Source organism: Maylandia zebra, linkage group LG9 (assembly GCF_041146795.1).
Source record: "Maylandia zebra isolate NMK-2024a linkage group LG9, Mzebra_GT3a, whole genome shotgun sequence".
In the NCBI taxonomy this organism is placed as follows: domain Eukaryota; kingdom Metazoa; phylum Chordata; class Actinopteri; order Cichliformes; family Cichlidae; genus Maylandia; species Maylandia zebra.
In genome coordinates, this window is record NC_135175.1 from 28703582 (window position 1) to 28715601 (window position 12020).

At 39.4% G+C, this 12020-nt stretch overlaps 1 protein-coding gene across 5 annotated transcripts in view; it reads left to right on the forward strand.

The window, feature by feature from the left end:
• dpp6a (dipeptidyl-peptidase 6a) overlaps positions 1–12020 on the forward strand; it is a 358152-nt gene that overhangs the window by 271734 nt on the left and 74398 nt on the right. For all 5 annotated transcript variants that reach the window (XM_076888303.1, XM_076888304.1, XM_076888305.1 and 2 more), the window contains one exon: positions 6632–6746. In XM_076888303.1, the coding sequence (XP_076744418.1) occupies positions 6632–6746 (115 nt within the window). The remainder of the gene's footprint in view (positions 1–6631; positions 6747–12020) is intronic.

Sequence of the window (12020 nt, forward strand, 5' to 3'; positions counted from 1 at the left end):
TGGTGTTATAAGTGATCTAAGATTTATGCTGGAAGATGATGTGTGTTGCAATAAACATCTGAATTAAAATACAGAAACTGTGCATGCAGCAATAGCAGTACACAAGACTTTGGTTGACAGATACACTCCTGCACATCACTGTGTTTGTTCAGAATCAGAATTAATTAACTATACTGTCACTAATGCTGGAGGCATTATCATTTTGTCCTGAGGGAGAATACATGTAGCCATGCCCAACACAATATAGTTAGAGCTATTAAAGCAGCAAAAGGAGATGAGCCAAATCGTCTCGTCTGACATAGCATCAAATGAATTGAGCAATTTCTCATTATTTAGAACATTTTTAATGGTCTGTTCTTTCTTAGATGATTGCTGGTTTGGGCATTATGACTGTTACTTTGTCAACACTTTCAATGTTTCTAAAAAGTCAATATGGAAACTAACCTGAAAGGTCCTCTTAAAAAGTCAGGTTTGTTGTAAAACTCAAATGAGCTCAACGGAAGTTGATGTCTTGTGACTAAAGAGCTCTTCATCCAAAGATAGGAGCCATTATTTTCATTTCCAGCTGAGTACATTTTTATTGTAGGAGCCACTAAATTAGCTTTGTGTGGTTCAAAGTTCATTTATGCAGTTAATTTTTATAAAACAAGACTATTAAGGATACCCCCACTTGACCTGCCTCGTCAGTGGTCCTGAAGGTTTAGGACTTCAAATTGCATACCACTACTTTCAGTAGTGAGAAAAAATTGAAGGAAAAGCAGCTAAATGTATCTTATTTTGCCTTTTCAAGCATACTTCAAATCAAATAGTTGTTCATTTTGTGACTGCTCAAAAGCTATGTCGATTTTTCCGTTTGTTTACTTCAAGGAACACTGACATAGTGTTGTGTTATGCACTCTCGGGGTTGACTCAAAACTCATAATGTCTGTGCATGCTCTGCCGATTCAAACATGACAGTTACAGAGGACTAGAACACATCAGGAATCTGTTTTTATTCGAGTTTGGACCTGGATCCATCCACAGCGTCTCTCTGTCATGTTTTGGTCACGCTTCAAGCTTTCCTGTCAGTGAACTCTCTCCTGTACCTCCCAACATTTTATTTATTTACTTTTCCTGCAAGCTCTGATGCCTTTCTCCTTGCTGTGCATTTTATACCTCATCTCTCTCCCCCACTCTTCTCGCTATTACTTTAGCACATAAGGCCTAGGTAATTAGTCCAATCATTATGATAATTACAGATCACAGAGGCCTGATCGGGAAGGTTAGACAAGGTTTTGTCCTGTGTCTGCACCCTGAATAAGTGATTACCATTATTCCCTCTGAGCACAGAAAGAGCAAAAAAAAATTGACACAAATTCCCAGTGAGGTTTCTGTCCTTGCTCTTTTTGGCTTAATCATGTGTTCTTTGATTATTACTCTGCTTCACCCCAAGCAAGTTCCAGTTCAATACAAGAATACTGCATTCTCACAGTTAGCTTTGCTAGCAAGATTTTGCTCTCATTGATGCATAGTTTTCAATGTCATTCCCATAGGTATGTTGATCTATATGGAAATACTGGTTGAGTCATTAGTCATTGTAACAGTTATTTCGGCTGCTGCATGCTTCAAGATTCCTGTTTTGGCTCTTAGCTTGTGCTGTCGGACTAGTAGTGAACATTTGCTGTTACTGGACAGCTTGCTGAACTTACTTAATCTTGACAGTGGTGAAGATACAAACACTGACTGTCAATCTTGGACTTGGACTAAAGTTGACATGGTGATAAAACTTGATAAAACTTTTCCTAACATCACACTTGGAAAGGTTGAGTGAGTTTGAATATAAACTTTACACTTGAAAATGAGTTATTGGTTAAAGATACACTGTGACATTTGATGCTTCTCTGAGCAGCAGCTGTACTGATCCTTGTAGAAGAGATAACAGAACTGCATGGACATTTAGATGAGCCCTTTACCTTTTCCAAATCGCTTTGGCTACAGAGCTACAGAGAGTGAGTCATGCCGTAGCCCTTTCAGCAAAGCGATCCACTTCAGGTTAGGTTGCCCTCCGGGCTGGATTTCTGTAAATGCTTACAGTCACGCACATAGATAAAGCTGTTAATGTTGTGATGGAATCATCCCCAGCTTTAGATTGCTTTATCTACACTGCCGAACCATTTGCATATAACACATAAACAGTTATTACTTAGCAATGCATGAGGATTTGTCTTTTCCTTTAATGTGCATTACACAGATTGAGGGCTCTGCTGTGTTTGCTTTACATTCCATTATTGCATGTGAGTGGTTGCACTCTATAGAGCAATTTTCCTTCAATTTTGTCACCGTATTGTAAATCGTACTCAGTCACATGCTGTATCGACCACAAAAATCAGCAGTGGGCTTTGTGCCACTCTTGTAAAATCTCCAATAGGATTTTCATTTCTGCTGAAAAAATAGATTGTTCCAGAGAGATGGCTCAGCGCTGAATTAGACAAAATAAATCACACTGTAGACTGTCAGCTCGCAGCCCACAGCATTATGCTCATCGCTGGATATCTGAAATAATCTCTCCACAACAAAACCAACTGAGCTCATGGCTGGGCATGTTTGTTGGTTCTGTTTGTTGAAAGAAAAAAAGCTTCCAGTCACCTTTGTCGCACCACAGATTCGCTGAAGTTGTGTCTACATTAGACGATCAGCTTTCATCTGTCACCCTACCGTTTCGCTGCTGCTTCTCTAATGCAGAAGCTCTGTTGCTGCTCAGATTCTATAAGCACTCCAAATGTCTGTGAATTTCTACTGTAAATAGTGAATCTTTGGCATAGGTGACTGGAGCTTGAAATGTCATTTATTCTTTCTTGATTTCAAGACATGTCTTACATGCATACATGAAAGCTATAACGGTTAACTCTTTATTGTGTTAGTTATTATTCTTCAATCTCAGCATTCATTTTATTGTCAACTACAGACCTTTAAAGTATCTTAAACCACCTTTGTGGTAGTTCCTGCAGAGTAGGCAGATCCAGAACTTCAATTTACCATGATGATTGGTGGTTAGTAGTCAATCCAGCAACCAAAAGTTAGTCATTTTCAATTTCTTAAATCTATATCCTCTATGTTTAATCTCACTAAATTAATACAAACTATAAGACCTGATAGACATAACATTAGCAGAGCATAAATGTTATGTGGGTAGTGTGGGAAGTTTAAAGCTTTAAGAACTTTTTTACTTGAATCTGCTTGAGGTGTTCTTCCTTGTGACCATCAATTGGCCATGCAGCTAACTAACTGGTTCCTTGTTTTAATGAATGTGGGTAATGGGAAGTGTGGTAAATAGCTCTGATTGCTCTTATCTGCAGGCTAATGATGTCTTGGGCTCTTTTCAATTAAGGTGGGAACGAGGTCACTAAAAGGTTTTTTTTCATAGCTCAGCCATTCAGCTTCATTAAAGCCTTTCGCATGTATTCATTAAGGCTGCAGCCACAGGTGCCCAAAGCACATGCTCTGCTTCCCTCTTTTATCCTCTATAAACTAATTAAGAACTTATTAATCCTCCATCAGTAGCTTTGGGCTTTGGACCCTTCCTGCAGAGTCCCTTTTGGCTGTGGTTTTGGCACTGGTCTTTCTATGTGCTAGCCACACTATTCAGTGCTGATGTGTGAAAACTTGGGCTTAAAAGTCATTCACCCATATGTTTTTTTTTTTCTTTTCAGATGCTTTAATTTCTGAATTGCCTTAGTTTCTTTCTCCAACATGTATGAGTTCACACAAAATGTAACAGACAAAATGTGTCACACTTAAATAGTTCATATCATTAAAGAGATTTTTATACTAGGCAAAGATAACCCAAGGACATTTTTAAATTTACATTTTTTAAATGATCATTTCATTTATTTCAAGTAAGGGAAAAAACATGATCAAAGCCTACCTGGTCCAGTGTGAAAAAATCTTGCCAAAACTTAGCAACTGGTTGTGCCAACCTTGGCAGCAAGAACTGCAATCTAGAATTAATGTTAACTGGCAATGAGTCTTTCACATTACTATGGAGCATTTTCTTTCCCCAAATCTTCCTTATAGAATTAATTTTTAATTTGACCAAACTGAATGATTTTTGAACATAATTGGCCTGTTTAAGGCCATGTCGAACCATCTAAATCAGAGTTAAGTACTTACTTTGACTAAGCCAATGAGCCACTCAGAGTTGGACTTGCTGGTGTGTTTTGGGACATTGTCCTGCTGCATAGTTTGAGCTTCAGGGCACGAGCTGATGGCCAGACATTCTTCTTCAGGATTTACTTGAGCAGAATTCATAGTTTGATATAATCAGGGTGTGAGGCAGCTCAGCAGTCCATTTCACCATACCACTACCATGTCTGACTGTTGATATGTTCATCACATAAAATACTGTGTTAGCATTATGCCAGATGTAAACCTTCTAAAAATGTTTAACTCCTGTTTTGTCAGTCCACAGAAATTTTTTTCTCAAAAGTCTTATTGGTTAGCAGTGGTTTTTATCTTTTCATTGTTAAATCAGGAACACTCAGTTGAAATGAAGGAAATGAAGGCTTATAGTTCTTTAGATGCTCCTCTAGATTCTTTTGTCACCTAGTGGATGGGTCAGTCAATCTTAGGAAGGATCATCACTGTTTAAAGTTTTCTCCATTTGTGGTTAATGTCTCTCACCATGGTTTGCAGCAGTACCAAAGCCTTAGAAATCGGTTTGCAACCTTGTAGATGTCAATGACTTTGTTTCTTTAGATTGTAGCATGAAGTGTTGCTTTTCAGATCCTTAAGCCTGATTCATTTTGCCAGACAGATTCAATTTATTCATTCTTTATTTTACAGGTATGGCAGTTATCGGGCTCAGGAAACTGACCTCGGCTTTCTAAAAAATGTATATATATATTAATGGGGAAGGGGGAAAAATACAAAATTTTAAAAACAGGAGGTTGAGAGTATGTTATGCTAATTAGGCATGGATTTGTGTAGTTTATGCCATGTGGCACTTAATTCAAGGATGCTAGTCTGGGAAAAGCTGTACTGTTCAAAGATTGCTCCGGCAATGTATCAGAACAATGTAGTTTATTTTTAGTTAGTGATCCACTCATGATCTGCTGATCATGCCGAGAACGTGCTTCCTGAAACACATTCCTGGATCCTGATTCCTAGAATGTGTATTGGTATTGGTGGTTAAAACGGTTGCATTTTCCCCACAGTGGGCTTTTATAGAGTAAGAATGAGTTTACAAAAAAAAATTGACCTTGAAGCACTGCACGAGAATATGTTAACCTCTTTATTAAAATCGAATAAATAAAGTTGAGCAGTATTCTCAGTCTCGTGCTTTCTTTTGTAGACACATGGGATGCAATCAAAGGTAGCAATACAAAGTGATAATTGCTATTTTTAACATGCCAGAAATAAATCCCTCTTTCACACAGCGTCATTCGGCCAGGCCTGCCAACTTCAATATTTAACAAGAAATAATCTCAAAATGCAACAGCACAATCTTCTGTCAGCCAACTAAATAAATAAATGAATAGTCAGATGCAGTATATTCCTACTGGTCAGACCAAAAAAGCAGTCTGCTTTGATGACAGACTTCGAGCTTCATTTTCTGCCTTTCTGAGGAGGGTTCATCTGCAGTCCACTGCCCCTCTTTTACCCACATCTCTGCAAATCTTCAGATGGGAAAAGAGGTGACCCTTGGTCCATTTATTGAGATGGACGGCAGACTCTTGGATTTGAGAGAAAAATGTGTGGAAAGAGTCAATAAATATCTGAAAATAACTGCCGTGTTTAACAGCATCACGGATCGAAAGTTCTACGTTCAGACAGCGAGTGATGGTCAGGCTAGGGTTGTTCTTTCTCACAGAGATGTGTGGCTGGTCCTCTTCTGTTTCTGTTATTATTATTTTTTTTGCTGTATGTGGCTACCTGCTGCACATGACTATGTGTCAAATGAATTTCACATGGTTTGCTCATTATTGCATCTGGGCAAGGACACAAAGCCTAGAGCAGCTTTGCCTGTGTTATTTCCTTTTTATATCCTGCAGTGATACTTTATATGGAGCCATAGTAATTCCTTAGAATTTGGCTTTCACTCAGTTCAGTAGCATTAAAAATATCTTTGTTTCTGGATTTGTAGGTCAAACAAAACGGAGAAGGTGAAAAAAGGGAAAAATTACCTCAAGGTTCCTCATAACTCAGACTCCTTTTCCCAACCCCAAAGCTTCTCTCCGTGCTTTTGTCGAGCATGCAATTCGCCAACGTGTCATGGGCTCCATTTTTATCTGTCACATTCGTTTGCGCGTGATGGCCGCTGATGCTCGGCTCATTAAGAATTCTCCCCCCTCCTCTTCCTCCTGCTGCTGTTGCTGCTGCGGCTCTCCTTGAGATCCGAGAGGCTGCGACTCACTGACTCACATTCGTCCTTGACTAACACCCCTATCCTTTATTTCCGCGACTTTGCCTTTTATACTTCTCTGATTCCTTTCTTTCCTAGGTGCTTCTTATCTAGTGTTTCCTTCTTTCTCATACTGTTCTTTTTGATTTTTACTTTTGTTATGTTTCCAACCTGTGTTGATAAACTGTGCTCTGAATCCCTCCCAGAATAGTCTTTATCCTGACCATTTATTCTCTCTGTCTGTCTCTGTAGGAGCTGGTGGGCAGTAACCCTCCGCAGAGGAACTGGAAGGGAATAGCGATCGCCCTTCTTGTCATTCTGGTCATCTGTTCGCTGATCGTCACCTCCGTCATCCTGTTGACACCAGGTACACGGCGCAGGATGGAAGGGGGAGGGACACCATACACTTCACATCCCTGTGTTTACAAGGCTATTATTATGCACCAACATGCTCATTAAGCTTTCACAATCAATCTCACCACGAACAATGCAAAGAATAAAGTGTGAGTGTCAGTATCTCAGTCCTTGTGTGCTCCAGGCTTTCATGCCGAGTTTGCAGTGTCACTCGCCCTTAGCATCCACATGGGCACTCTTGCTGTAAAGGCTACATTTAGTGAAGGTCAGGAAACCTAATTGAAGTCAGTTTACGCAACATTGCTTTCTTCCTAAACATAGTTGCCATATGTCTTTATAATGTTGCACACACACACACACACACACACACACACACACACACACACACACACACACACACACACACACTTTGAATGCTGTTTTTTCCCCCTTGGTTATTTTAAGGCAGTTTCAATTTCGGGATGACCTTCAGGATTTCTGTTTGGAAATTTTGATTAAAGTTAAATCAATAGACCATCTGTTTATGGTCAGGCTCATAAAGCTGCTTGACGTGCTTTTATGCACTGCCAGAGTCAAATCTGTCAATACAACTGGTAGTGTGTGTGAACTATAATTCAGCTCCAAAGACAGTAATCACTGTGCACTTGTTTGTGATTTTTCTGTCACAGGGAATTGTAGCTAATGTCCACAGCCCAGAGTGGGGTCAACCTTTACTAAAGAAATTCAGTGTTGTTTTTTTCTGAAGTGTTCTTAGAGATGTACACCGATGTAAGAGCAAAAATATCACCGGGGTAGACTGCGGCTCGACGGCAGGTGTCAAATCAGCATGACCTAAACCTCCTTGTCACCTCCTGGCTGCAGTCTCTTCCTGTCCTGGGGCATTTGTTGTGGATTTGGATTAAATTGAGCTGCTTTATGTGGCAGTACAAAACACGTCAGGCCAACAGGAGTCGGGCAGAAAGTGGACACCAGGCAGGTGGTGTCTCCAGCTTGTACTTTGTCCTAATCTGACCCTCCCTGTGTTGATTTTTGTGTGTTCAAGCAGAACTACTGCTCTGCTGCAAGGCTTGACACATGCAATCGTTTCTCCCTCGTTTTGGTCTCAAACAGACATTAAACTACTTAGGTAAGCAGATTTTAGAAACCTTTGGATATTAAAATATGTTGTGACCTCATGAAATCCAATTCTGCAAGTTTGTGCGTTCTAATTGGATGTCATGAGCAACTGAGTTGAGCTTCAAAGACAGTTTATTTTGCTCTTTGAGATACTAGTATTCACCATGCGCAATTAATTGAATGGCTGGATTTTTCAAAGTCAAATATTTTATCTACTTGGAGAGTTAGAAAAAAGTTTGGAGATACTCTTTGAACTGGGATGTTTGTCAAAAAAAAAGCAGCAAATTCCCTGAAAATAATTTTTTGTAAGGTTTGAGTGATTAGTCTTTCAAAGAGTAAGCACAGATGCAGTTTGTGTTAGGTACCTTAGTTGTGTTAGATGCTTTTGATACCATTTGTATGCCTGTAAATTCTGAAAAGCTTATGTGTGCTTAGTTTAAAGTCCCAAAGCTGAGTAAATGGCTAGACTGACTCAGAGTATAAGGACCTCTAAAGGTCTCTGTGAATTATGTTTACAAAATCAGAAATCTCAAAAGAGTAAGTTTTGCTTTTGGAAAAATCCAGGCAGTCTGCCAAAGGACCTATGGAGATTGCATTTAGCCAACAAATAGTCCGTAAAATTTTAACCTTGTACTAATGCTGTGTGTGTGTGTTCACTAGTTAAACTTCATTTCCAACTTCCACTCACCATCTTCATAACTCCATGTGCTCAGCTGTTTCCCAATATACACTGTCCTCTGGTGCTGTTTTGACCTAATTTGGGCAAAAGATCAATGACCTTGGTGTGGCATCCATTGCTGCCTCTCCACAATTCACAGGAATCAGAACAAACGTGCACACAATGATCCCCTAACGATCAATGTCTTATTTGTCATTTTACAGGCACTTTTCCAGTTTTATAGGAACTGCCACCCCGATTAGGGTAGCAGCCTTTACATTCTTGTTGTGCCGTGCAGCATCTCCACGAGGGCTGGGCATTTAAAAGCAAAGATACTGTTTGGCAATCACTATTTTACTACTCTTTAGCAGTTATCGTCACACAGTGGTGCTTGTCACATGAATTCTAAATATTGTTTAATTCCAACCCAAGTTAAAGTAGTAAAGAAATCACTCTCCTTTCATGTCAAATGGCATTCTGTTATAAAGCTTCTCACTTTTTTGGTAGTTAATTAAAGGATACGTGTAAACTGTGAATCTATTAATCTTATGGGTTTGTCTGGTGTCACATTTAAAATGGATGGGCCTTATCAAGCTGTGAGACTAGTTTTGTTTTGTTTGTTTTTGCACATGCAGATTGTGGCTAAGATAAACCTTGCTGTTAGGATCTATGCATTTGTAGAAACAGCTAGCATTAGCAAGTAAACAAGTGATTTATCACTTTTCACATATAACCTTTCTCTTACCTACCCATCTTGTACAATGAGATGTGGAGTTACATTGCAGTTTTAAAAAGATTCATCACATACAAAAAGAAAACCTTGATGATGAAGAGTGGCTATGAACTCCTGTCATTTTTAGTTTAAAAAAAAAAACAGGCAAGTTAAACAACATTTTTAGATTTAGCCTCTCCAAGAAATAGCTTATTTTGTCACTAACTTTAACCAACTGCTTTACTAATGCACCATCATTTTCCTTTATATTTTTAAGATCACCACATCCCACCCATTCTACCTATTTCACAAAATAGTTTGATGGTTTTCTTTTTTAAGAAAATCATAGATAGGTAGGTAGATACTTGATCCCACAGAGGAAATTATTTTGTTATAGCAGCAGGATAAAGATTAAAAACAGTACAATTTCCAGTAATTAAACAAACTAGTAAAAGTGCCACAGGTGCATAGTGATGGCCTTGTGCTGTAAAATTTTACATATATAAAAAAAAAAAAAAAGAAAATAAAAATGAGGTTAAGTTAAAGATGAAAATAAAAATAAGACTGAAACTGAAATGGAGAGAGACTGAGACAGAGTAGTGCAAATGCATTAACAAATAAAGTGTATGCTATAAATCTAAGAAACAGCTGTACGAGGGTATAATACACACACATTTCTGTGTGGGAAATCTTATACCTGTCAGGTGTGTTCATCTGTCAGAGAAGGAAGAGTAACTGTACACTTTCAAAGAGAACGATAGGAATGACTTTCTGAAGCATTTTTTATGGCAGCAGGGTTGAATAAGTCTGAGGGAGAATGAACTCTGCTGCCTCACTAGTTTAAAATGGAGTGGGTGACATGGGTCATCCATGATGGAGAGCAGTTTGTTCAGTGACCCCATGTCCCTCACGGACTCAAACGCCTTCAGACTCTGGCCAATGATGCTTCAAGCCCCGTGAATCGGTTGGTTGATCTTGACCCCACCAACAAACCGATAAGAGCAAAGAGCAGATGAAAGTCATACTTTCACTATTCCTAAATACTCTTATACACCATAATATACCACCATCCAAGCATATATAAGTGCTTCTGCTGGTCGTGAATCATCACGATTGCCAAGATATCTGCTAATAATCAGGAATATTAGTCCTAATTATTATGGGGTTCTTGCCCCAACCCGTCGTGGCAGATAGCTGCCCGTCCCTGAGCCTGGTCCTGTTGGAGGTTTCTTCCTGTTAAAAGGGAATTTTTCCTTCCCACTGTCACCAAAGTGCTTGCTCGTAGGGGGTCATATGATTGTTGGGTTTTTCTCTCAATGTATTATTGTAGGGTCTACCTTACAATATAAATTAAATAATGCTGAAAAGTCAACATTGAACTCTTTCAAGCTCTTTTTTTTTTAATATTTTTTAATTTCTGCACAGCTTTGCACAACATGTCAAGCTTGCTAACCAACCCCCCTCAATCAGTCCGACTCGGCCCCCTACCATACCCCCTGTATACATATGACTGTACACCAACCCACTCAACCAAGTGTGCCGATGACACCACAGTGGTTGGGCTCATCTCTGGAGATAACGCAGCATACAGAGCAGAGGTAGAGATTGTGTCCCGCTGGTGCTGAGAAAACAACCTGAAGCTGAATGTACTTAAAAGAAAAGAACTACATGTACTCATTATAATCAGAGAACAGGTGGAATCTGTCTCCACCCTCAGGTTTCTGGGCACCCATATCTTTGCTGATCTTACCTGGACCCACAACACAAATGTTAAGAAGGCCCATCAGTAGTTGTACTTCCTCTGTGTCCTTGGGAACAATAACCTGGACCAGAAGCTGCTGCTGGACTTCTACCAATTCTCAGTGGGGAGCGTGCTCTCCTACTGCCTGGGTGTTTGGTACACAGAGGGTAATTAGCAATACCCCCATAAAATCATTGGCTGCCCTCTGCTACCCCTGGAGGCCATCGCCAGATCCTCCTGTCTCAGGAAAACCAGGGCCATCACAGGTGACCCCTTGCACCCTGCCCACCACCTGTTTGACCTGCTGCCCTCTGGTTGATGACTCAGGTTAATCAGGTCCCAGACCTCCAGGCTCACAAATAGCTTTCCCCCCCTATTTTACACACTGCTGATGATGATGATCTCCAAAGGTGCACTGGTATTCCATTATAGATGGCACTGCGGTCTATTCAGGCTTCTGTCTGTAGAGAAATTGTTCTCTCCATCTTAAGATAAATCCCTTCCTCCATGACTGAAAACAAAATTGTTGGCATTGTAAGAAAGCCTTGATTCTCAGTTACAAAGATAAAAACTACCAGTTTAAATCCTGCTCCATCTGTTTCAGTAGGAAGAATTTACACTGGAAAAATGAAATCCTATCAAGGCAGTTGTCTCTCATTTAAACATAAAAAGCTCCCTTTTTGTAAATGAAAAAGAAACTTGCTACACTCGCGAAGGGGGGAAAAAAATAACACCACATAGACAATGATGGATGTTGAAAATAAAGACAGATTACATTACCAGAATCCGGACTAAGCAACAGCATTTCAAACAATGAATTTTGCTAATTCTTTTAAGAAAATAAGACTTTAACGGATTAATTAAAGATTAGAACATTTAGTAAAAAGATGTTTTGATGTGGTTTAAATAAACCCACGGGTTCAAGATTCATCACTGACATTCTTTTAGCGCTCTTAAAATGCTTTAGGGACGATTGTCCTGTTAAAATACTAAATACAGTCTTCATTCAGAACAATTTGTTTTGGATTTTGGGAGCAATCATACCCCGCTGAGTTGTAAA